A 27,022-nucleotide genomic window follows, 5' to 3' on the forward strand; every position below is an offset into this window, starting at 1 on the left:
AAGTTCTGACTCGAGATAAAGCAACATATGCCATACCCTCTTTAAACACAGTACTTCCAAAATTCACCAAAGCACAATCTACACTTAAACCTTGAGATTTATGAATAGTCACCGCATATGCCAAAGAAACAGGAAACTGTTTTCGGCGGACATATAAATCTTTTACAAGCAAAAATCGAGCTGAACAACGACTCAATTGTACTTCTTCAATTTCATCAAATTTGATTTACAAAAATTCAATGTCATCTCTATTTGGGTAATTAACAAAATCAACAACATTACCCATTGCTCAATTTACTAAACCTCTTTCCACATGTAAATTACGTCGTACAATTATCCGACAATTTATACATGCATATAGATTCTTTTCTAAACCAGCAGTTTTAGATATTGATTTCTCTAAATACTCCAATTTTGACTTCAACTTTTCTGACAAATTAATAGTAGCTCCTTCATGCTCTATTCTATCAATAGCTTTCAGTTTTATAATTTCTTGATTTTCTAACTTTAAAATCTTTTCATTGAATATTGAACATTCTTGCCGAGTTGGCATCAAGCATATCACTGATTTCTTTTCTGTAATTTTTCTATATATATTCTCTGGAACAATATTTTCGTTTGGAAACAATTTGAAAGTTATCGTGCCTGTAAAGCTTCTTTGCCATGTTCACTCACTTTTCCAATTCTTTTATCTTCAAGAATACTTTTATAATCAGCATCCTTTGCCTGTCGCATATTTGTAATGAGTTCTGTATATTCGAAATATGACCAAATATTAACATTTCCAATGCTTACCAGGCACTTTCTGGTGTTTTCATGTGTAACTGTTTTAAATACTGGCTGTCCTTCCACAGGAATTAGTTGTAGTAGATCTTCAAAAACGATGACCTGTTTGCCTCCAAATAACACATCATACTCTGTTTTAAGGATTTGTTGCATTCTTAAATGCACAAAGACATGCATTAAATTTGATACCATGCTTACCTCATCAATAATGAGAAGTTTTTCTTTTCAAGACTCTAGAAACTTCACAACAAGCTTCTCCAGAGAGCTTGTGGTATTCTAATTTATTTTCATGCTCTACTGGCAGCATCAATAAACGATGTTAGTTATCCCTTTAATGTTATGTGCTGCCAACCCAGTTGGAGCAGTAACAACACAAGAGAGTGACGACTCTGTTCTTTTCTGTAGATAAGTTGCAATTCCTTTCATTAAAAAACTTTTTACAGTTCCTGCTTCTCCACTCACGTACAATTGGACAGGTTTAAATGACGTACATGAACACTCTTTTTTCTCATATATTTGTTTTTGCTCAACATTTAGTTGTTTTTCCAATTCTTCTAAGTTTATTACATCATCTTGAGCTTGTTGCATTGCTCCTTCCACCTCATCCATGGGAGTTGCTGCTTCATTTTGGATAATTGGTTCTCCTAGTGGATCCTAACTCAACGAAGCAGAACTTTGACTGTCTTGAGAACTGTCTCTAGCAATCTCTGCTGCAATTGTAGCTTCTTGCTGTATTTCGTCGTTCAACATTTTCAGATAATTAGTAAAAACAGAACATTCTATAATATTTTTAGTTGCGTTGAATGAATCTTCATAACTGTCAAAATCTCCAAGTAGTTCCAGTTCTGTACGCCATGGCTTAAAGAGTTGCAAAAGAGCTAAATAGTAAAATTCCCTTTTGTCAGGAGTTTCGCAACTCAGTTTTCGGTGATTAATCAAATGTCCTTTTCTTTGTTTCACTAAACATCCTTCAGATCCAATCACAGCATATACTCCTTTATTGATATCTTCTGTAATATTCCTCTTAAAAATATAGCTTTGCAGTACTTCACAGAGACAAATGTTCTCAAGATGATTACTTCTATTTGGATAGTATGTATCCAGCATATTTGTCTTCAAAATATCTGTACTGTCTGGTTCTCTCTCTGCTAAATACTCAATTTCTTGTACAGATTTCAAAACTCGGTTTCGTGTTCTTGCAAGACCTAAACTCACCCAAATGATTGTTCTAGATTTGGAGTATAGACTTGCAGATGATAAGCGATCTGAGCATTCATGTGCTCTGATTTCTCGATGAGACAACATCTTCAAACTGTAGTTGTACAATTTATTACTTAGGCTCTTTTCATGAGAAATTTCTTCCCACATTTTCTTTAGTTCCGTTTTTTCAGATTTAGTAATGTAAGACGTTACATATCGAGCCACAGAAATGGAGTTGTCTGCAACATTGAATATCCATGTTAGCATTCCACATGGATAAAATGGCTGGGTTGTAGTAATTTATGTATTTTGACTCTTCATTTCTTCTTAAGTTGTTGGTATTTTTTGGTGATTTTCTTGTGATAGTATGTCGCAAAGATGACATAAAATTGTTCACTCTTCCTTTTGATATTACTGGACGTGGAAATCCAAAACGACATTTTGTGTAGAACCTATCCTTAGATTTGTACTTTCGACAACAGTATTTTCCACATTGATGGGTTTGAAACCGTAAGACTTGATGTCTTAAATTCTTTGTTCTGTACTTTTTGGTACAGCACATGTAGAATATTGTTCAATAAAACGCATCAATGTGTCATCTGAATCTGTTCCAAATTTGAGGGCATCTTTGATCCATAGCAGCATATGTATGTTGGGAGCACCTCTTGCTTGATACTCCTTTCTCCAAAAGAAATCCAGAACCTCTCCAAGAGGAGGATTTTTTTTTGGGGATAAAAGACATCATAGCTTCAAATCTATGATTGAAATACCTGCATACATTAACTGGATCCAAAGAGCACAGTTCTCCAGGTGTCTTGTATTCTATATTTTCTATGTTTGCATTTGCCTCTCGAAGAAATTGAAGTAAATCTTCCCAAGCATACTCTGCACAGCTTAGAGTAAGGAACCATGTAGGAGTTCCTAAGTTTCTTAGCATACATTTCAATTCCCCATGACGACGGTACAAATACTCATTAGTACCACGCTGACATTCCTTGAGATTAATTACTTTTTAGTATATGGTTCACTGCATAAGAAAGTCCAGACAAGTCACTCTCAAACAGAAGATGAAACAAATATGGAATACATTGGCAAAACCTTGGATCTTCTGCGTATAATCTTGACGTCCGGTATTCAGATGTAGGAATCTGCACAGGTCGTTCATCATATCGTCCACCTTTGCCTGTTGGAAATAACTGAGGGAAACAACGAGCTTCCAAGCTTTCTTCCCATACACTAATGGGCCTTCCTTTTGCTTCTTTCATTTGGAATAACTCAATTGTATTCCCCAACAATTCTTTAGAATGAAGTGGATGCACACTATAATGTTCATAAATTTCTTCAATTCTGGACACATCCACTTTTTCAATTTGTCCAGTTGACAAATCACTGTACTCTTCTACAGTTGTTTCCTTTTCTCGTACATATACATTTTTATAGTATTGATTATTTTTTACCAAATACAACGTTGCCTTTTTCACTTACCTAACATCCACTAATTCTTGCGAGATTTTCTTGCTCTTCGTAGCAACGCCATTAACTAGAATAACTAGAGGTTCCTCTTCCACAATTTCTACACCAATTGTTTCAGTATTTTTCTTTAAATCTAGAGGCAAATATACACTCTTCCCTTTAATCCTCTCTGTAAATCTGAAGGAGGCAATTTCCCTGTCTTAGGCTCCAGACGAACAATAGCCTGAAATGGATGCACGCATTGAATAAGAATAGACTCATAAGTATTTAAATCCATCAGTTCAGAAGGAATATTTACCAACTCAAGATTATTATATACAGCTCTAGCAGGCATTTATTTTGTTTTCATTTAATTTATTATACCAATATTTACAAATACGTTGATCAGAACCCAAATCAAAACAATTCTCTACCAACAAATAAGTTGTAAATTCCTTCCACTGAATATTATTCTACTTTTCACTTTTGAAATATAGATCAACTAACCTGGCCTGATTTTATAATGAATTCGTCTACAACAAATACAAGAAAAGTTTGGCCTTTCACCCGAAATGACCATAAACCTTGTCATTTCTTGCTCATAATTTTCTGTACTAAAAGTCTGGACATTTTCTTCCACATTTCCTTCTATTAATGTATCTGTTTCTTCTTCTTCAGGACCAAAGTAACTAACCTCAATTTCTTCACAAATGTTGATTTCATCTAATGCAAAAGAGCACTGTTTAACTGTTTTAGCTTAAGTGCTGGACGTTTTGCATAATACAACCTTCTCACTAATTTTCTCACTTCAGTAAGAAATTGTATTACTGGTTGAGGGGGTTGAAACTCTTCTCAAGCAATAAACACAATTCTTCTCAGTGTGAAGTCACAAGCAGTCCCTAAATTAAACTGCACTCTATCCTCGGGTAGCTTGGCACAAGCAGCTAGACTTAACTCAGAGGTAATGTGTGAAGTATTTGTTCAAAACTTCAAACAGTAATACAGTGAAAACATACAGCAGGACACAATAGAGTTAGAAAAACAAAGTAATGTTTAATAAATAAATCAAGACCTAAACAACAAAACTCCAAATAGTACAACTGGAAATATTCACTTGTAAAGATTTTTGTGAAAATAGCGCCAAAATGCGTAGAGGTCAACTGTGGATAGCTGATCACACCGGATCGGGACAAAGTCACAAGTCCTGTCCAACCACGATTGAGTGCGAGCTGTCTACAGGGACCCAGTTAGGCCAGCTGAACATCATACCTTATATCCTGGTTTGCGGGGCATTCGAAGGATACATGTCGAAAATGAGTCACACAGCCAAACGATGCATCTGTTCTGAGATGCAGCGAGGCTTTAGTGCAAGGTCCTGCATCATCATCAAGGATCCTCCCAAAGGCTTACAATCCAAAACCCGGAGTTATGGATGTGCTGCGCAGTCGGGGTAAAGCTTTGGTTCTGAGAAACTGCAAAGTTATGATGCTGTGTGTCCGATGTCGTCATCGAGGCTGCCGTCAATGAGGGATGTGAGGGTTGCGAGAGCCTACTTTAAGGATGCATTTGCAGTTCTGACAGAGTGACAGGCTGTGATAAGCTGCAGATCTTCATGGCAGTTCCAATCCAAGCATTAACAGCGATGCAACATTTCTGCTCTGGGTTGCCCCGCTCACAGCAAAGGAGATTGCTCAGTTCCTCTGGAAGCACAGTGGTAGGCAGAGAACCCTAGGCCTACTTCTAAGGGTCAAGGACTGGGCTGGCATCACTTGGCAGGGTAGACTCACAGATGGCAGAGTCCAGATGTTGGATCAAGATTTTTGGAGCTTTCTGTCCCTGAGGCTCAAGTCAGGAGGCCACCCAACTAGCACTTGAAGTCATTGGGGTGCTGGGTACAAGAGATGCAGGTCCAGTCCTCCTTATCCAGGCAAAAGGGCAGCAGACTGCATGTTGGCACAGCAAGGGAGTAGTCCAGCAGGGCTGCAGACTGGCAGACTAGCAGAATTTCAGCAGCTCAGCAGTCCTTGTATCCACAGGATAGAGTAGTGAAGCGGTGCTGTCTGAGGTCCACTATTTATACCCATGGGTGAAGTGGGGGACGAACTTCCAGAAATTTCCCTTTGATATCACAAGGCATCCTTCCTTCCATGCTGTGGCCCCAGGCTAACTTCAGAGGGGGACACAGACCTTGGTGTAGAGGCAGGACACAGCCTATTCAAGTGTACTCCGCCCTCCTATCCTGCCAGTGATGTCCCATCCTGCCAAACCTAAGCTCTCTATTATCTGTTCCTGTCTAACAGGAGTACACAAAGCCCAACTATCAGCTAAACCAAGTCACCAGACCAGGAACAGGCTGCAAAGAATAAATTGCTAAGGCAGGAACATTCTAACTTTCTATTTTCAAAATTGCAATTAGGATTTTTCATAAATATTCCAAAAACAGCATACATGAACAGCTTATGAAATATATATAATAAGGTATTTCAACTATTATCTTATGGGAGAGGTAGGCCTCGCAGTAGTAAAACATGTATGTAAAAATGTATGTAGAAGCTTTTACTCATGCCAGGACATTTGAAACTCAAAGTTACATGCCCTACTTTTTAAATAAACTGCACAATGCCCTCTGGGCTGTACAGGGCCAACCCTACAGGTGACTTCAGTGTATTAAAAATGAAGGGTTGGGTCAGGTCGAAATAGCAGTTATCGACAGTGCACACACAGGCTGCAACGGCAGACCTAAGACATGTTAAAGGGCTACTTAAATAAGTCGCACAATCAGTGCCTCAAGCTTACTAGTAGCATTTACTTTACATGCCCTGGGCACATGTGGTACAATTCTACTAAGGAGACTAACAAGTAAATTTAATATGCCAACGAGGGGTTAACCAATGCAACATTTTTTTAAGGAGTGAGCACATGCACTTTAGCACTGGCTAGCAGTGGAAAAGTGCGCAGAGTCAATGAGCAGCTAAAACGAAATCAGTCATAAGGGATGAGAGAGGCAAAATGTTTTGAAGAACACCACCCTAAGCCTGACAGGTCTAATATTCATTAAATCCAAAAAGCCTTATTTTTCAATACAGTACTTCCAAAGAAGATGTTTATTATTGAAAAGCAAACATATAACATTCCTCTCGTGCTGGGAGATTTCTCCCAGCATGAGAGGATAGTTTGATTAACAGGCTATTGCTAAAAGATTTAGAAGGTAGAGCCGGCTCTGTCATCAGAAGCCTATCTAAGACTAAATAGAGCTGGGGACCTGAGAGTTTGACAGACTGGACATTTGCCACTTTTCAGTTGTAATAAATCAAACAGGCGGTCAGTCTTGAAATCGAAATGTTCTTAAATGACAACTCCTATTGAAGCCTCTTAACAGCACACCTTCAATCTCCCACCTGACACAATAGAACTCCTGAGAACACTCTACAGAGAAAGAGGTTCTGCTATGATTGATTGTTCCATGTTTTAAATTTCATGCATTGATAAAGACGTACTGGCACATACATCAGAAATGCCATATGCGATTCCTCATTAGCAAAAAATAAGGAATCATAGAAGCCTATGTATGTAGGAATCGCAAAACAAATTGTGATTCCTAGAAATTGCGATTCTTAATTGCAAAATCACAATTGTTTTTTACTTTATTGCATTGCATTTAAGGAATCGCAAATTGTGAATCCATAAATGCAATTGCAATTAAAGTAATAGCAATTTTGCGATTACTTAAATTGCGATTTTTGCATTTGGGATGATGCATCCAAATGCAAAAATACCGGTCCCAAAAGGGACCAGTTTGCGACAGGTTTTTGCTTTGATGCATGCGGGCCCAAAAGACAACTAAAATAGAATCTTCTATTGGAACATTTTAATCATACTTTCTAAATTTACAAACATAGTGAACATATACTATTACACCAGGACCAGGGCTTTTGAGTAGCGATTTCTTCAACTAAAGGATTGTATGAAATTTCGGGATCAGAAATACTATAAAATCTGAGTTAGTCTTTTGTGATTATTGTTCTAAGAAATTGATACCGTTGAACTAAATACTAATAAAACAACATGGGACCTTTCAGTTTTAAAACCGGTATAATAATTTTCATTAGTATTGCTATACGAATTCAGGGGCATATTAACAAGGCCAGGCGATAATTATAGCTAAGCCCACTTAGCGCTAGGATAATTATCGACGGCCAACTCTGAATTTTATCGGAGTGATAGCGTGCTATCAGCAACGCTTATCTCCAAAGCGATAAAATTCAGAGCGCAAGCTGCCAAATGTCAGATTTTCGCCGGAAATACAGCGATAATCCTACAAGGTTTGGTGATAGCTTGCTGATAGGGATAGACATACTGAGCCATGATATCCACCTTACATAGAATATCATGGCTAAGTCAGAAAAATACCAGATGTTAAAAAGCAGCATTAACCGCGGTTAGAGCTGCTTTTTTGATCGCTAACAGGGTTAGCGACATCCTTGATAATAGGCGAAATGAAGCTCAGCGTCATTTCTCCTATTATTTCACTCTGGAACGCCTAGCGTAGAGTAAAAGGGTGCTAACATGCAAATTTGTGTGTTAGCACCCTGTTGTGGAGCGGCTTGTGCATATATGATTTTGTTATGCTAACGCTACATCTGAAGAATGTTGCAATTTGTGTCTTCAGTGTGCGCAAAGTAAAGTCAGAATCTCATGAAATGTTGTATTTTCATTTACAGATATGTGCACTGAGTATTCTCAAAACAAACAAAGTTACATCCTTAGTTTCTCAGGTATGATTATTTTTCCAAAATATTTTCTAAAGTATATTTCAATATTTGCAATTTTGCAGAAATAATGTGTAATATGTAGCTAAGCTATACATCTGTATTTATCCTGTCTTTACAAAACTGTAATTTCTCACATTGTTGCTTATTCCTGTAATATTTGCATGGCGTTGATTTCTCGTACTATTCATTACTTTTTCTGCTATTCGCTGTTTACATTCTAAATATAAATATTGTGTGCTATGGTTTGCACCTCATATTGCTATGAGGCCACTTCAGGGCACAGAACCATGGACAGTACAAGAAAGGATCTGTGATAATTGTTTTTGAGTTCTCTGGTAGGTATTGTTAAACACTATGTGACATTGTCTTCTTACAAAAAGCTATGATTGTAATGTCATCATGTAAGTAAGTACTAAGATTATAGAGCGCACGAATGCCCAGGCATCTTGGCGCTATAGCAGGACAATGGTTTTAGCACAGGAGGAATGGCTTACTGTTGCCTGGTAAATAACCATGTCTTCAGCAATTTCCTGAACCAAGGCCTTGAGAGTTGGAATCCGATGTTGTCTGGTAAGTTATTAAATAGCCTGGACGCACAATATGTCAGGCTTCTTCCTCCCAATCTAGCTCTTTGTATTCTGAGTACCTGGACTAGACCTTTGTTAGCCGATCTATGATTACGCTGAGTAGTATATTGCAGAAATAGTTTCTATAGATCTGCTTCTCCTCCGCCAAACTTGACATTGTGTTGCACCTGCAGCCAGTAATGTGTTTTAATGGTGCCAAAAATGTGATGGAACTTTGGAATATTTAGCAGCATTAAGGCTGCAGAATTGTGTAAGGATTTCAGTTTAGACAGTTGGCGCTTGTTTATGCCCATAAAAAGGACATTGCAGTAGTCAATCCGTGAGAGGATTAAAGCTACAACAACCGATATCTGTATTTCCGGGGGGATAAAGGGAACATTTTTCCGTAGGACTTATAGTTGAAAGAAGCAGGCTGAAGTAAGCTGATTAATTTGGCCTGTGCATCCAATCCGTAATAGGTTTTAGACAGCCATGGAATTTCCCAGCGACGGTGCCTACATTTGAAGAGATGAAAATGACAAGTTTGGTGTCATGAGCGCACGACATCAAAGAGAACCCATGTCCTCTGATTAGCTCAGCCAGAGGTGTCACAAAGATGTTGAAAAGCGTTGGGGACAACGCTGACCCCTGGGAACTCCACAAGGGAGGGAACATCTCTCTGATTGGTAGTTGCCCCAGCACACCCTTTGTGCCCTAGCCACGAGGAACAAGGCCAAAAGACTAAGAGCCACCTTATATATTCCTCTTGCCTTTGAATTAATACCTGATAGTTCAAGGTATCAAATGCGGCTGAAAGGTCCAGTAGGATTAGAATGGCCCTTCCCCCTCCATCCAGCTGCCTATGTATTTCCTCATTGGCCAAAATTAGGGCTGATTCAGTGGAGTGGTGTTTTGAATCTTGATTAATCGAGTTTTCCAATATTTTCGCTGCTAATGTTAGACAAGATATGGGCCGGTAGTTTTCAACCACATCGGTTCCAAGGATGGTTTCTTTAAAATTGGCCTAACATATGCCTTCTGCCAAGAAGTGGGAAAGATTCCTGAACTCATGTTGTTATTTAGAATTGGGGCACGTTAGTTACTGATCTTATCAGAGACTGTTGGAAATGGCCCTTTTTGCATGGTTATCCCCAAACATTTAGCTTCTTCCTCCCTTGTTTTACCTGACCTGTGGTTGTTGGCAATAGGACTCTGGGCACTTTACCACTGCTAAAGTGCATATGCATATGCTCTCTGTATAAATTACTATTATGTTATCCATGATTGGCATATTTGTTTTACCAGTAGGTCCCTAGTAAAGTGCACTGAGTGTGCCAGGGCTGGTGATTCAAATGCTACTAGTGGGCCTGCAGCACTGATTGTGCCACCCACATGAGTAGTGCTAAAATGGTGTCTGATGTCTGTCACCACAGTGCCTGTGTGGAGTTGCTAACTGCCATGCTGACCTGACCAGTGTCTCCACTGGCTAGGCCTAACCCTTCCTTTTCTGTGCACATTGGACACCACTATGGAAGGCCCAAGGTACCCCCCTGGGCAGGGTGCAGTGTATGTGAAAGGTAGAGCATGTACTAATGTAGGTGAAATGCTTTGATAGTAATATACTCCCAATTTCATTTTTCACTATTGAAAGGCTATCTTGCCCATAAGCTATAATGGGGAATGCTGTGTATAATGTTTACCTGCATATCTTCCCATAGGAGCAAGATGGAAAATTAAAGTTTGGTATCCCTGAACTCAGAATTTAAAAACACATCTATTAAGAGGGATGGTTTTTAAATCCTGTGTTTGAAAACAGCACTTTTAGAAAGTGGCTGTTTTCTTGTCTGACCTTTCTGTGTGCCTTGGCCTGTTTCTGAATTGACTGTCTGGTTTGTGAGTGACAGGGGCTGGGGTGGCTCCCAGAGACTGAGTGAGTCATCCCTGGGCTGAATAGCTCCATCTGCATCTTGAGTGGTTAGGAGGGGATAGCGCCTCGGCCTGAATTGGGCTGTGCCTGCCTTCCACAATGCTGGCTCCACCTCCTGCTGGGTGGCTGATGACCCTGCACCTCTCTCTCCAGGACTGACCAGAAAGGGTTCTGACTAAGCCAAGGCCTCTCTGCCCTCAGAGAACAAAAAGAAAAGTGGTGTAAGAAGGGCTACCCAGACTACAGAAGATTAGATCATCCTGGAATCAAGAAGGAACCTTTGCCAAAGAGAAAGCTGGAAGACTGAAGAGGAAGGACTGTCCTGCTGTGTGTTTTGGGGGCTGATCTGCAGTTGCTTTTCTGCCAAAGAGAGGGGAAGGACTTTGCTGTTGCTGTGTCCCCTTGCTTGAAGAGATCTCCAAGGGCCGGAGGAGCGCAGGCCTCCTGTTAAGCAGTCCCAGGAACAAAAGGACTTCACCCCCAGCTTCCCCCCTGAACTCTGCTGTGTGAGTTCTGCCCTTCCAAGAATGCTTGATCCATTTGTGGGGCCTCTGGAAGTAGTTGCTTGCTGTTTGGGGAGCTGGAAAAGAAGAACAGAAGATGTACAATTTTCATACATCGCTCGCTTGCGCAGTGCATCATCGACAGTGCGAGAAAATTCCAGTCGCTGCGAATATCGTCGCAGCGTCTGTTGCCGCTGCAAGAACCAACACATCGTTTGCTTGCGGAGTGCATCGCCCCGGTGCGGGAAGATTCCTGTTGTTGCGAATATCATCGTAGAGCCTGTCCTCGCTTTGAGAAACCGTTGCATCGCTTGCTTGCAGATCGCATCCCGTCGCTGCGAACATCGTTGCAGAGCCAATGCATCGAGAGGGCGCGAGAGGAGAAGATCAACGCTGTGCATCGCGCATCGTCACCGCACCGGAGATCGCCGCCATCCCGAAGTTCGTTGCATCATGCCTGTTCGAGACGCTTCCTACCAAACCTGTGCACTGGAATTCATACAAGGTATCACATCCCTCCCCATACAGACCGGATTAGTCGCAACATGCCCGCTGCGTGCGGCTGGGTTGTCGCATCGCCTCTCCAGGGTCTCAGGAGTGATGCATTGCTTGTTTTTCAACACTGCAGCTTCCACTTGGAACTTTTGTCGCATCTACAGGTACTTTGGGCTAAAAGTGACGCAACTGTGGATTATTTTGACCCAAACCCTAGAACTCTTTTAAACTCATATTCTTGAACTGTGTATGCTGGATTTTTGTCATTCTAGTCTAGTGAAGTTCAGATAAAGATACTTTATTTTTCTAAACTAGTGTGGAGTCCATTTGTGGTGTTTTCACTGTGTTACCTTGAGTGTTGGTACACAGACATTACACATTGCCTTTAATAAGCCTGTCTGCTCGTGCTAAGCTACCAAGGGGGTGAGCAGGGGTTATCTAAAGAGTGTATCCCCCTTACACTGACTAGAAGCAAGGATCCCTATTTGGACATTGGTACCTACCTCTGCCAACTAGGGACCACCAGACCTAACAGAGACCAAATGTATTATAACTGGCAAGCAGGAGTCTGTTGGAGACATCGATTTTGCTGCTAGTCACAAGCAATTTGTTCTCTCCATAGATAGAGGGGGAAACCTGCTCAACTGACATGCTGTGTCTGGTCTGTTTAAGTTAGCTGGCTCAGGTGTGCTGGTACTACAGGAGATCGGGAATTTCCCTACCAATTTGTTGTAGATCAGTTGTACTTTAGTCTGGAAGAAGCTTGCCATCTTGTCGCAAATACTTTGGTCCGGCACAAATTGATTTTCTTGATTTAATTTGGATAGTGTCATGACCATCTTAAAGAGCTCTCTTGAGGACTTTTTAGCCCCCTTCAATTTCATTTGTAAAGTACATTGTTTTCACATTTTTGATGGCTTCCTTGTACACCTATAAGACGAGTTTAAAGGGCAGTTTTGTCTGTACTCTGTAACCTGCTCTCCAGCCCGTCTCTAAGTGCCTACATCAGATTTTATTGGCTGTAAGGTCTGGGTTGTACCAGGGGTCAGAGGCCCTTTTTTGCAGTTGTTTATTTAGGCTTAACAGGGCCAGCTGATCAATGGCTGATCTGATCAATCCATCCATGTTATCAGATGCCTCATTGACATCTTGCCCTATTAGCAGTGGACTTATACCCAACAACTCTGTTAGCTCTTCTCTCCTGATTTTATGCCATGACCTAGATTTAACAGGAGGCAGGATCTTTGGCTGGAACCTATCCTTCTACTGGTAAGTGAGTTTGAAAATGGCATTGTGATCCGACCATGTTAGTGATAGTATTTTTTCAACTGAAATGTTAGGGTTGTTGGTAAGGATACCAATAGCATTTCATTAGTATAAGAAATTACGATTGATTTGACACCCTCTTTGGTGGTTAAGTTCCATGTACTGATGACCTATTGACTGAATTTTATAAAATGTACTAAGATCTACTAGCACCACACTTGCCGTGAGTGTACTATGAAGCTCTGGAAAGGGGCTTACTTTCCAATTCTTCTCCCTAGACACACTAACCAAATCCATACAGTACGATCCAACCATTGGTTATGGGACATGAGTAGCAAAGCAGTCCAAATACAAGCAACTCCATATGACTCTTAACTCAGGAGTAAGCCATTGAAGGGACACAAGTAGCCAAACTGTTGTTATTCAATAGTAATCTTTAATGATGCTAGAAAAATTTATTTGCTAGAAAAATTGTTAGATAAAAATAAGTCTGTCATCTAATTTAATATATTGAAGGCAAAGTGGAACCCAAAATCAGTATTTGCCATCTTCCCAAGTTAATCACCAATTCCCATGCCATTCAAATATGTGGATTGCATCTATCAGGTTGAGGGGTAGGGTATTTAAACTGCATCAATTGTTTTGAGAAACCAGCACCTTCACGCTCACTCTGCATGTAAGCAATGGTATCATGATTTGTATTCTCCAATAGACGAAGATACTTGGTCGTACTGCTGTCAACACGTCAAATCTAGAGAACTTGCTTGACAATGTTGGAGGTGTACTGTCATGTTTAAACTATTTCATACATAAGGCATTACAAATCACCAAAATGTTTGCTTTCCATATAGAGGATTAAGATGAAAGGCCAAATTCTTTTGAAAAGGATTTCAAAAGATCTTATGACTAATGACCTGACAATAATTGTGGAAACTATGTGGAAACAAATAAGTAAATCCAATATGTAATCAATATTTAGGTGTACACATACGTTTATTGTGAATAACATTTAAAACGTATTAAAATGTAGATCTATTTATTGTCCTGCACTAAACTCCAACAATGAATTAAAGAACAAAAACCAAGTGGCCCTTTCAGCTGAATACTGTGCAGTGTGGGGTGATGACAATTCTACCCTGTAATAATGAAACATTTACTGGTTTCAGGTGTTCAGCAGTTGGGTTATGGCCATTGAGGTCCTTCAATCTAAACTGTGTATCAAACTTCCTTTGGAACTGACAGAGACCACCAACTTTATTACATCTTATTTTAAAAACTAAACCCTTTGAGTTTTGTCTTTTCATTTTCTGGGGTTCCTCCTCATTCTCATGTTTTGATTCTCTGTCTCTTGTACTAGTTCCATGATGCCTGTTCATATTTGCTGCCCTTTAGAATTTGCTAAATACATTACTGCATGATCTATCTTTTATCAGCTCCATCTTGACTTGACTATAAAAATGTTATATATCTTGCTGTGCTGGTTGCAGTCTTACATGAATTGCAGTACTTCACTATGCCACAGTTGAGCAAGTTTCTAGCATGCCCAGAGGATCATGGATAAAAGATGTTCTTGCATTAGCTACCAATTTGGAAATCACTTTGAAAGCCATGTGCAGAAGGCAGTTCATTTAAATACTTAACATGTCTGGTCTGCTAAGTTTAACTGTCATGTTTCAAGTTATAACTTGGATTCTACACTTCATGCCTTATTTCAGGTACCTGCAAATAGAGTAGTCACCTTTGAAGATAGTGTTGTGGTTGTCAAAATAGAGTTGTACCTGCTCCACCATTAATATGTGTTAAGCATATTTTTACAAGGTTCTAGAAACCCCTTAAAACGTGTCTTTTTATCAACTAGGTTTTTCCAGGTGGTAAGATTTAGGTCATTCTCCTAACAATTTTTCAGATCTTAATCAATTTAATCTGGGAAAACCCCTTTCTTCAGTAATAGAATCTCCTATCTCCAGTGCTCCCACATAATTTTAATTTACCAAGTGAACAGAGTCTGCTGGTGTTAAAGGGCATGAGAGGTGTTGGCGTACTACCATGGGTGCCCGGGAGAAGAATATATGAGCAGCTCTATTCAAAAAGCTAATAGATGAGCTGTGATGAAAGGTATTTACCTTGCACTCGCTGCATCGCCAACTCGGTGATGCAGTGGATGCATGGTAAATAGCTTTATTTATTTATTTACTTACTTCACTCCTGACAGTCGTATGTCTGACTCCACTAACTGGAGTTTGCATTTCTGAGATTGTGAGATGAAAAAGAACTGGCAAGGTCGAATAATTTGAATGAAGAACAAAGTGAGTGTTAGCAGTTTGTACTATTAGACAAAGGGAGGAACCCAAGGACACTTTAGAAGCACAGACTGGAATATGGGAGAAGTGTTCAAGGTGCCAAGTTCTTCCTTGGAAACTGGAAAGATACTGTGATGTGTATGAGATCATATTTCTCAAATGTTCTTCAAGCATTTAAAGTAGTGAACCTGCCTAGGGGTTAGTCAGATTCCCTTTAGACTTGGAGAGGTACAGACCTGTCTTGACTTTTCTGACTGTGTTGTTTCATGCTATACATGATTCTTTATCTAAAGAACTTGTACACAGATTTGGATGCTGACACTTTTCTTTCTTTCTTGATTCAATAGGGTTTTCCCTATCCTTAGCTTAGTGTAGGGTTTAGTAGGTGCTGCAAATCTTCTCCATCTACGGGGTGAAAGATCAAAACCATTTGTCTGGTAATCAAGTACTTTTTCCCATATTTTATGTTGCAGCAACAGAGATCCTTATGCTCTCTGTTGTTGAGGACCAAATATTGTGCGACGGTTTGGTCTTCCTTAAATATTCCAATATTTTTACAGTATGTTTTCGAGATTGATTTATATTAGTCTGACTATGAGTTTGTAATAAATCTTTTAACTTCAAGTTACTTACCCAGACTATTAGTGTGTGGTCCTAATGATCACGCTATACTTGGAGATTTAAACTATTATTAACCCCTTTTCCTCTCAGGCTACAAAAAGGTCTATTGACCAGAGTTGAATTGGTAGTGACGCCCCAACGCGTTCTCACAACATATGGGTTGCTGCTCGTCTGTGGCTCCCCCTTTCTTATTCCATCCCTGCCATGACCTACATCCAACATGTCACCTTCGCCCTAAGTGTGGCAGGGTATGCTCAGACGTGAGTCCCTTGTTCACTTGGCCACTGGATTCAAGATAGCCTGGCTGATGAGGATTATGAATCCGAAACCGGTCCCAGGATGCTTGTTTCCGGTCCAGGGAAGACATGGCTTGGCAGTTCGGGCTGGACTGTTCCCATTAGGCACAGGGTCAGACTGATTTGCATATAGCCATGTCTGAACTGGGGTGGCTGAGTGAACTAAAGAATGGTGATGGATTAAACCCAGATCAGTTGACTGGGGGTGAGTGTTTGATTTGTTCAAACGCTCCGTCCATCATCCCCTTTTGTATCGCTTTGTTCGCCCCAAGTGTGGCAGGGTATGCTCAGACGTGAGTCCCTTGTTCACTTGGCTACTGGATTCAAGATAGCCTGGCTGATGAGGATTATGAATCCGAAACCGGTCCCAGGATGCTTGTTTTTCGGTCCAGGGAAGACATGGCTTGGCAGTTCGGGCTGGTCTGTTCCCATTAGGCACAGGGTCAGACTGATTTGCATATAGCCATGTCTGAACTGGAGTGGCTGAGTGAACTAAAGAATGGTGATGGATTAAACCCAGATCAGTTGACTGGGGGTGAGTGTTTGATTTGTTCAAACGCTCCGTCCATCATCCCCTTTTGTATCGCTTTGTTCGCCCTAAGTGTGGCAGGGTACGCTCAGACGTGAGTCCCTTGTACACTTGGCCACTGGATTCAAGATAGCCTGGCTGATGAGGATTATGAATCCGAAACTGATCCCAGGATGCTTGTTTCCGGTCCAGGGAAGACATGGCTTGGCAGTTCGGGCTGGACTGTTCCCATTAGGCACAGGGTCAGACTGATTTGCATATAGCCATGTCTGAACTGGGGTGGCTGAGTGAACTAAAGAATGGTGATGGATTAAACCCAGATCAGTTGACTGGGGGTGAGTGTTTGATTTGTTCAAACGCTCCGTCCATCATCCCCTTTTGTATCACCTGCAAGATTCCATCCATATGTTCAAGGACTCTCCCTTTGCTGCTCTTTCAACAAGTTAACACTGTTGTTCTCATAGAACCCTGGTTTCTCAGGATGGTCACCCTCTGTCAAAGGCCATACTGCTGCAGTGTTTGGCCACTGCAATATTTTGCTTCCTCACAAATTTTTGAAGTGGACTATGTAAACATTGCCCTCTCAAATTGAACCTTTGAATGATTTTCGACCAGCTAACCTTTACGGGTCCTAGTATCCATGCCTCTACCTTCAAACTATCCTTCAAATTGTTTATTAAGTTTCCCCTACCCAGAGTGATTACATTGATTTACCCAAGATGAATGCGGATATCTGGCCTGCTCTCATGTGATGTGGGCCCAGGGCTTATAGGTGCCATGTCTGTTGTTCTGCCTTCCAGTCACCAACACCCACCTCTTGCTGCATCCTACAGAGATATGTTGATGGAAGTGACTTCGCTTTGCAAGCTTGCCGCAACTGTTTTTGTGACAGTGTCTTTTGATACTCTTGGCAGCATACTTATGGATTGCTTGTTCCACCATCCCCTTGATTGCCTGCTTATAAGGTCCCTGCTGCAGATAGCTCCCCTTAGTAACCTAGATGCGGGTTATCTGATGCACAGCTACCTCCAGTCTCTTTCACTTCTGGAAACTCCTCACTTCTTCCACCACTTGGTTCTTACAGCAGCTGTAGTGCTAATGCCGTCAGCACCTGCTTGTCTTCTCTAGTGGTTGATGGTAGCAATGCTACCCACTGCATCTGGCTCCATCTCTCTGGCTGTCCTCACAGCTGGATTCTCTTAGTCAGAATGTGGCAACAGTTATCCCTCCTGTAGGGCCAGACTCCATCCCGTGGGCGCTGTCGGCAACAAAACCCTGTTATTTTTTATTTTCACCTCTACTACTCCCAAGAGTGAAAGAAACTACGGGATTTTTGAGGACCCGAATTTTCGGTCTTAAATCTACAGGAGTCTCCATTTTTTCTTTAATTCCAAAAGGCTAATGTGAATAAGAGCAACCTTTCATGGTTATACGTACAACTTTTGTAATCCTTGTCTTTTGAATCAGGGCTGTCAGGGTCCTCCATTTACCTATAGTATTTCTCCTCTGTATTATTATGAATTAACATTTACATACAACAATTTATTTGTATTTTTGCCTCTATCCTCACAAGTAAATGACCATGGTAATCTGGTATGTCTGCGTTTATTTTTAAAGCACAATGTCGGATACAAATTTGTATTTTTACACTTGTTTGTAAAAATGTGAGGCAAGGTAGTAAGAGGGTCCACAGATACTGCACCAGTCCGAATTTCTAAGCTCGATATGAGGGATAACTCATTAAGTACACGTTTTGACCTAGCTCAGAAGCACATTTGCATAACTGAATTAATATTTGAATCCTCAGTTGTTCTGCCCTGATTTCTGCTGCAATTTCTTAGATACATGATTGTAGTAAGAGGTCTGTTATTTGAAACATTTAATTTGTTTTATAGGGAACTCGGGGGCATATTACCAACGATTAGCGATGTTTATCGCTAACGAGGCTTAGCAACGAATTTTTTAACGCTAAGCATCGCCGGAAATTATCGCAGAGATAACTTGCTATTAGCAAGGTTTATCTCAGAAGTGACAAAAATCCTTGCTCTAACTGCCAAATGAGAGATTATCCCTGGAAAACCAACGATAATCTCTCGAAGTTTGGCGTTAGCTTGATGATAGGGGCTCACAAACTTAGCCATGATATCCACCTTCCATAGGATATCATGGCTAAGTCAGGAAAATACCTGGTGTAAAAAAAGCAGTGCTAACCGCGGTTAGCGCTGCTTTTTTTATCACTAACAGGGTTAGCGAAATCCTTGATAATAGGAGAAATGTCGCTTAACAACATTTCTCCTATTATTTTTCTCTGGAACGCCCCCTTTGCATCTCATTAGAGATGCAAGGGGAAGCGTAGAGAAAAAGGGTGCTAACGTGCGAATTTGCGTGTTAGCACCCTGTTGCTGATAGGGAGATAATTTTATCTCCGCTTTCTTGGCTTTTAAAGCCAAAAAAGCGGAGATAAATCCCTTGATAATATGCCCCTCGGTGTTTGTGTTTACAGCTGGGTTTTATGAATTGCAGAACAACTGTTTACTAAAAAGGAGTCATACAAACAACGACAATCCTTTATCTTTACCTTTATAGCTGTTTGGAGCACCACCCGAAAATGCACCCGAAGAGACTCTACCTTCTGGCGATAAGTAAGGACTGCTTTTTCATCCTGGATTCATTTATGGTTTGTGACTGTAATAGAAATGCTCCTCTCTGTTGCCCTCACTCATGAGCCTTTGTCTTTGTTTTTTTCTTTCTCAGCATCCCATTAGTGCACGTTTCATCAGATCTCTCGGAAGGAGAAAAAATATCCATTCGAGAGAGACGTAAGGTGGTGTCTGCATTTTTTGAACGGCATGGGATTAAAGTGGCTCCGGTAAGTATGATCATTTGCAAAAAGTAGCCATATGTTTATTTTAAAAGAATGGGGCCTCTAAAACCAAGCCAATAAAAGAGTTCACCTGATTACTTATTCCGTTAACGTATGGGCTCACAGCAGGCACATTCATGTGAGACCAAGTAAGAGCGATCAACTGAGAAACATAAAAATCATGCATATGTATGTTTAAAAAAAATACTTACATATGTATAAATTGATAATTACATTTACTGAATTCATGATGTCATAGTAAATGTGGAGCTGTTTCCTCCCTCCCTCTATGCTGGCGCACTTGTGGCTAGCCATGCGCCAACACACACACTACAATGTGTGTGTACATGTGTATGTGATCCCAAGCATAGCTTATGTAGGGCACTGCTCCTCTGGTACAAAAACGGTGCTTTTACATAGTGTTATACTTGTCACACTTTGAATGTGTGCTCTAGAGTGCAACACATGTGCAAAGTTGTAAAAGGTTTGAGAAAAGAAAAACTGTGATAGACCTTACGCCTGCCTTGAGGAAGCATTCCTTTTTGTCACAAAGTTCTGTCTACCTTTTTTGGTAGATAGGGCTGTGCATCAAAATCCATGAGTAGCTATATAGGAACGACCATGTACCTCTCACGGAATGCCCCATGAGTCAAAGTTGCCCATAGTGCTACTTTGCCTTACTTTAGGAAACTTTTCAAAACAAATTAGGATTTCCTTTGGAAAGGATATCCCCAAACAACACTTTGCACCAAGTTTGCATCAGTCTTCTGTTGCTAAAGTGTCAGTAAACATCCCACTGTGATAGGAGAGGCATGGGCTCACAGAACACTACTTACAGAACAATGTTTTTAGATCTTGTCACTTCCACACTACTATATCAACAGCTGACAGTTTGCAAATCCTTTTGACTACACCAAGAAAAGGAATGTGAGGAGACTATGGCAGTGGGGAGATGTGGTCTAGTGACTACACCTAGATTAATCAAAGTCCCGTTTTGCGAGTCTGTAATAGCGATTCATAAGGAATCGCTATTAAGGACTTGCAAAACGGGATTCATGTAGGAATTGCAAAAAATATTGCGATTCCTACATCTTCCTTATTTGCGATTTAGCAAATTGCTAATCGCAAATAAGGATGCGATTTCAAGGGTGCCAGGGGTGTCCAAAGGACCCTGTAGCACCCCTGAAAAGCAAATGTAGCCAGATGTTGCGCACACACATGTCCAAAGGACATGTGTGTGTGTAACATACCACTCAGAAAAATGCACTAAAGTGCATTTTTCTGAGTTTTCGCTATTTACCACGAAGTCTGACTTCGTGGTAAATAGCGGCCAGAAATAGCAAATTCGCTAATAGAAAATGGTTAATGAATTGCATTTAAGGAATCTCAAATAGAGATTCCTTAAATGCAATTCCTCGCAAGTATGCGATTTCGCAATTAGTGATTTTTGCATTTGGGATGATGAATCCCAAATGCAAAAATTGCACTCGCAAAGGGCCAGATTCTCAGAATCTGACCCTTTGCGAGCCGTTTTCTGCTTGATGAATCTAGCTGTAAATTGCAAAGAAACGCGATACCTCTATCTAAATTCTGGCTTCTGTACTTAATCGAAGTGTGTGGTCTTGGGCAATTTGCTGGGTATTGTCAGCAAAGACTGGTTGAAAGCTCCACTGCATCAGGATCAGCACCAGGGGCTGCACGAAGGGTGAGAAAAAGAAGGAGCAGAGCCTGGTGTGCTGATCACAGTGCCAGAACAAAAACAGGCACTATAGTCAAGTGCATATTCGCCAAGGTAGGACACTGTTCCAAAGATAATGTTGAGGTCAAAGTCAGGGAATGGACCTGCCAACTAGAAGATCTGTCTCACCATTAGGTCCGGGGTTAAGATGAAGTTGAGTCCTCTAGCCAGAAGTGAGATCTCAAGATGCAACAACAGCTATTGTGGTGTCCAGATGCTTCAGATGCTTCAGACTTCACACTTTTTCATCAACAGACGGCGAAGACAACGAGCCGGAGAGGCATATGGATTCCAAAGCTGATAAACATGTATAAGGAAACTCAAAGAGGAATCTTGGAAATTGCAAGAGCGAAACCTATGGAAACCCAACCTCTTCTCTGTGATATTGATTCATCAAGCCTAAAACGGCTTGCAAAGGGCCAGATTCTGAGAATCTGGCCCTTTGCGAGTGCAATTTTTGCATTTGGGATTCATCATCCCAAATGCAAAAATCGCTAATTGCGAATTCGCATATTTGCGAGGAATTGCATTTAAGGAATCTCTATTTGAGATTCCTTAAATGCAATTCATTAACCATTTTCTATTAGCGAATTCGCTATTTCTGGCCGCTATATACCACGAAGTCAGACTTCGTGGTAAATAGCGAAAACTCAGAAAAATGCACTTTAGTGCATTTTTCTGAGTGGAATGTTACACACACCCATGTCCTTTGGACATGTGTGTGCACAACATCTGGCTACATTTGCTTTTCAGGGGTGCTACAGGGTGTCCTTTGACACCCCTGGCACCCTTGAAATCGCATCCCTATTTGCGATTAGCAAATTGCTTATCGCAAATAAGGAATAACTCCCCATTCGTTCCTGAATGGGGAGTTATTCCTTATTTGCGATTAGCAATTTGCTAATCGCAAATAAGGAAGTTGCAGGAATCGCAATATTTTTTGCAATTCCTACATGAATCCTGTTTTGCAAGTCCTTAATAGCGATTCCTTATGAATCGCTATTACAGACTCGCAAAACGGGACTTTGATGAATCTTTGTGATAGTTCCTAAAGCACTGCAAAAAATGTAACTGATGGGAACTAGCGTCAGTGCTCTTGGTTGGTGACATATAAGGCTCCTTGTCATCACATCAGGGAGGCCCAGGGGTTGAGCGGAAGCCACCCACCAGCTCTGCCTACTGAAGAGCTGTTTTATGTTTTTGAGATCCATTCTAAAGGCTAGGCAGATTATGAGGTGAGAAACCCATAGGTAGTTTTAGCCATTAGAATAAACTCACCCTCTCAGCAATGCTCCCTACCTTTTTGGAAAAAGAGATACTAAAAGGACCTCTTTATAAAGATACCAAGCCTTATTTCTTTTATGGATATCACTCCTCTGTGATAACAATGTCTAAGTCCATGCTGCGAAAACATCCAAACGTTTACTACAGTAGTATCTAAGGGGAACATGCATCATTGGAATCTGCCCCTTTGCGACCGCAATTTTTGCATTTGGAGTGCATCATCCCAAATGCAAAAATCTAATTTTTCGCTATCATTTATAATAGTGATTTTGCTGTAATGGACCGCTAAATACCGATTATTTCAACCTGATGGTATTTAGCAAAAACTCTGGAAAATGCACTGAAGTGCATTTTTCAAAGTTTCAGGTTACACACACACATGCCCTTAGGCAATGTGTGTGCGCAACATGGGTGCACATCACTATTTCAGGGGTGCAACAGGGTGTCCTTTTGACATCTTTGCACCCTTGAAATTGCATGCGCAATTTGCGAGTACCTATTGGTACTCTCAAATTGTGCATGTAATTTCCGGTTCATTCCTCTGGGCCCGCAGGCCCAAAGGAATGAATGGGAAGCCATTCCTTAATTGCGACTCTCAATTTGCGAGTGGCAATTAAGGAATGTTTAGGAATTGCTATATTAATAGCGATTTCCACATGCATAGGCTTTTGTGAGTCCTTAATTGCGATTCCTTAATAATCGCTATTAAGGACTCGCAAAAGCATATCTTGATGCATGTGCCCCTAAGTGCAGTTCAAACTTCCTGATGTGAATGTGAATAGAATTCTTTACCCAAGCTTCTACAGATGATGAAAGCTCTTCCTTAACGTTGACACTGCTGGAGTCTCTATGTAGAGATTGCAAAATTGTATAAATTACACACTCAAACAGCCAGACTTTATTTTAATCTAAACTAATGTAACCACATAAAGAATTGCATCGACACCCTGCGATAAAAAGGGTTTATTTCAATTTACTTTGCTCCTTAATCAATGACTGCATTCCCACCCCATATACTCAACTCCGATTCAATCATATTAGGCACATAGGGAAATAGAAATGGATGCTGAGAGCACAACTGTGGAACTCCTGGTGACCTGACTTGAGAAACCTGACATATTTTACTTAGAAACACAAACTATCTCCTCTAGTAGACTTTGCCATTCTTGAAGGACTACACCCAAAATGTTTTGAAAGGAATAGGATCCCCTGGAAAATGGTCTTGAGTTTTTTCTCATAATCAAAATTTAATTGATTTTATAATTAACATTAACAGAAATGTGCACAGTGTCCAGAATCAAATATATGTCTTGATGGGCTAATGCCCACAGCCGAAGCATCCCTTTCATATTGGGTGCCACCAGTAATTTAGACCAATTCACGTGCCGTCTAGATGCCTACCTATAGATGTCTGGTACAAAAGGGGGTGGTGATGGACGGAGCATCTGAACCAATCAAACACTCACACCCAGTCAAAAGATCTGGGTTTGATCCATCACCACTCTGCCACCCCAGTTCAGACATGGCTATAAGCAAATCAGTCTGACCCTGTGCCTCATGAGAACAGTCCAGCCCGAACTGCCAAGCCATGTCTTCCCTGGACCGGAAACAAGCTTCCGAGGACCAGTTTCTGGCATTACAGCCGTCTTCAGCCCGGCTTGCTTGAATCCAGTGGTAAAGTGAGCAAGGGACTCACGTCTGAGCATACCCTGCCACACTTATGGCGGCCAAAGCGGTACAAAAGGGGGTGATGATGGACGGAGCATCTGAACCAATCAAACACTCACACCCAGTCAAAAGATCTGGGTTTGATCCATCACCGTTCTTTAGCCCACTCTGCCACCCCAGTTCAGACATGGCTATATGCAAATCAGTCTGACCCTGTGCCTCATGGGAACAGTCCAGCCCGAACTGCCAAGCCATGTCTTCCCTGGACCGGAAACAAGCTTCCGAGGACCGGTTTCTGGCATTACAGCCGTCTTCAGCCCGGCTTGCTTGAATCCAGTGGCAAAGTGAGCAAGGGACTCACGTCCGAGCATTCCCTGCCACACTTATGGCGGCCAAAGCGGTACAAAAGGGGGTGGTGATGGACGGAGCATCTGAACCAATCAAACACTCACACCCAGTCAAAAGATCTGGGTTTGATCCATCACCGTTCTTTAGCCCACTCTGCCACCCCAGTTCAGGCATGGCTATATGCAAATCAGTCTGACCCTGTGCCTCATGGGAACAGTCCAGCCCGAACTGCCAAGCCATGTCTTCCCTGGACCGGAAACAAGCTTCCGAGGACCGGTTTCTGGCATTACAGCCGTCTTCAGCCCGGCTTGCTTGAATCCAGTGGCAAAGTGAGCAAGGGACTCACGTCTGAACATACCCTGCCACACTTATGGCGGCCAAAGCGGTACAAAAGGGGGTGGTGATGGAAGGAGCATCTGAACCAATCAAACACTCACACCTAGTCAAAAGATCTGGGTTTGATCCATCACTGTTCTTTAGCCCACTCTGCCACCCCAGTTCAGACATGGCTATATGCAAATCAGTCTGACCCTGTGCCTCATGGGAACAGTTCAGTCAGAACTTGGAAAACGTTTAAAGCCAGGCAACCCCAACGCACTACATTCACTTAGCCAACCAGCTGACCATGCACCCTGTACAGCCCTCATAAATAACGCTAGCCCAGCACGTAATCCCCAGAGTATGGCCCCTGCCACCAAGAACAATGTTTGCGGGCCCTCTGAGGCAAGAAAAGATGTTCTAAGCCAACCACCCGAGGCCTGTCCTTATGTCTTGGTTTTAGCAGGGGTGCCCCCTTTAGGGAAAAATCAATCAGGGTCCTGGGATCAATTACGCAATAAGAGTACTAACTGGCTGGCTAAACATAAAGGGGTCAGAGTGTCTAACATCAATGATATCTTGATTGTGCGCAGGATTGGCTGGGTCGGCCCCTCAGACAAGACCATAGAGGGAGATTGTGTTGTTATTAACTTTAGCCGACCGGCTCTTGTAAATCAATATTAATGTTAAGAGAGCATAATAGCTCTTCACCCACCCACAGCCTCTTGGCTAGTTTTACCAACCCAATGTCAGTCACAACATACCTGTCATCTCCCCGTTCTTGTCACATAATAGGTTTTCCTCCCTTTCTGATTTAGATATTCTAGATTGACTGCTTCCCACACCAACGGCCACCGAACCGGTTCCTACTACAACAGTACCCGTCCCCCTGGTAAAAGACGTCCCTGGGCCACTCGACCAATATCTATAAGTGTTAAGCTGGAATATTGCCGGCTTAACCTCCAAAGTAAACAATGAGGACTGGGTTAAGCTGGTTAATACGTTTGATATTTTAATGTTTCAGGAGACTTGGGCTACAAGGGAGTTATATCTAAAGGGTTTTGAATGTTTGAATTTCTCTGCACCTGCCCCCAAACATGGGCGACCCTCTGGCGGCCTTACTATTTGGGTTAACATCTCGTCTGGTGGCAGTGCCAAAACTATCCCTACCATTGTCCCAACTTCCAAGCCCTGACTTATACACGGGGGTCTCTATTTGGTTTATTAACTTTTAGAATAACAACTTTTTAACCGTACCTAACATGAATTTTGCAAATCTTTTACATTTTGTTTCAGATATACAGACTGCAATGGGGAATCACAATTTAGCTGGAATTTGTCTGGGTGGCGACTTCAATGTTAAGATCTCCAGGACAAATAAATCGGTCATTGCTCAGGAACCATATGTAAATCCGTGCAAAAGGGGGACTGAAGTACTGGACTATTTGTCAAATCACAACCTATTAAATGTGATGGACATTGCAGCCATAAACCATAAGGACAGCCTCCCAATACCCACCTACAGAGGTCGCGGCTGTGCCTCAATAATTGATTATGTTTTTATATCAGTCACGCTTGAAGATATTTTAGTCAGAATCAAGGTCATATCTACTGTGTATGGGGACCACAACCCAACTTCGGTTATGCTTAGGGTCGCCCTTAGAAATAATCTTATTGTAGAACTAGGGGCCTGCAATCTATTATCCTCAACTGACAACCTAAGAACTATCTGGAAAGGTATTGACAATAGCAATGTATTCTCGAACATGTTAGCATCTTATCGATCATTTGTCGATACCTGTCTATCGCCTACTGACCCCAACCCTGAGGTAGTTGTTGCTTTCGCCCATTTATGGCAAGGCATTAAACAAATGATCTCAAAACCTGCATCTAAAAACAACCACAATCACAAGTGGTTCTATAGCGTTTGCTCACGGGCTAATAGAGAGCTTCCTGCTGCTTTGTCAGCTACACCTAGGGATGCAATCCTTATTAGATTACTTAAGAACCAATATCAAAGTGGTTAAGCAGAGGAAAGAGGAGATCCTGAAAGAACAATGGGATAACTTGGCCTGTACCCCAAGATTTAA

General features: G+C 41.4%; 1 protein-coding gene across 2 annotated transcripts in view; it reads left to right on the top strand.

Moving 5' to 3' along the window:
• Positions 1-27,022, top strand: part of LOC144767454 (cytosolic phospholipase A2 gamma-like) — an 892,628-nt gene that overhangs the window by 149,044 nt on the left and 716,562 nt on the right. The window contains exons 2-4 of one of the 2 annotated variants that reach the window (XM_078650877.1): positions 8,160-8,213; positions 19,300-19,355; positions 19,468-19,582. In XM_078650877.1, the coding sequence (XP_078507003.1) occupies positions 8,160-8,213; positions 19,300-19,355; positions 19,468-19,582 (225 nt within the window). The remainder of the gene's footprint in view (positions 1-8,159; positions 8,214-19,299; positions 19,356-19,467; positions 19,583-27,022) is intronic. The other variant, XM_078650878.1, reaches the window with a different exon arrangement.

The sequence above is a fragment of the Lissotriton helveticus genome, chromosome 7 (genome assembly GCF_964261635.1).
Source record: "Lissotriton helveticus chromosome 7, aLisHel1.1, whole genome shotgun sequence".
Lineage (NCBI taxonomy): Eukaryota > Metazoa > Chordata > Amphibia > Caudata > Salamandridae > Lissotriton > Lissotriton helveticus.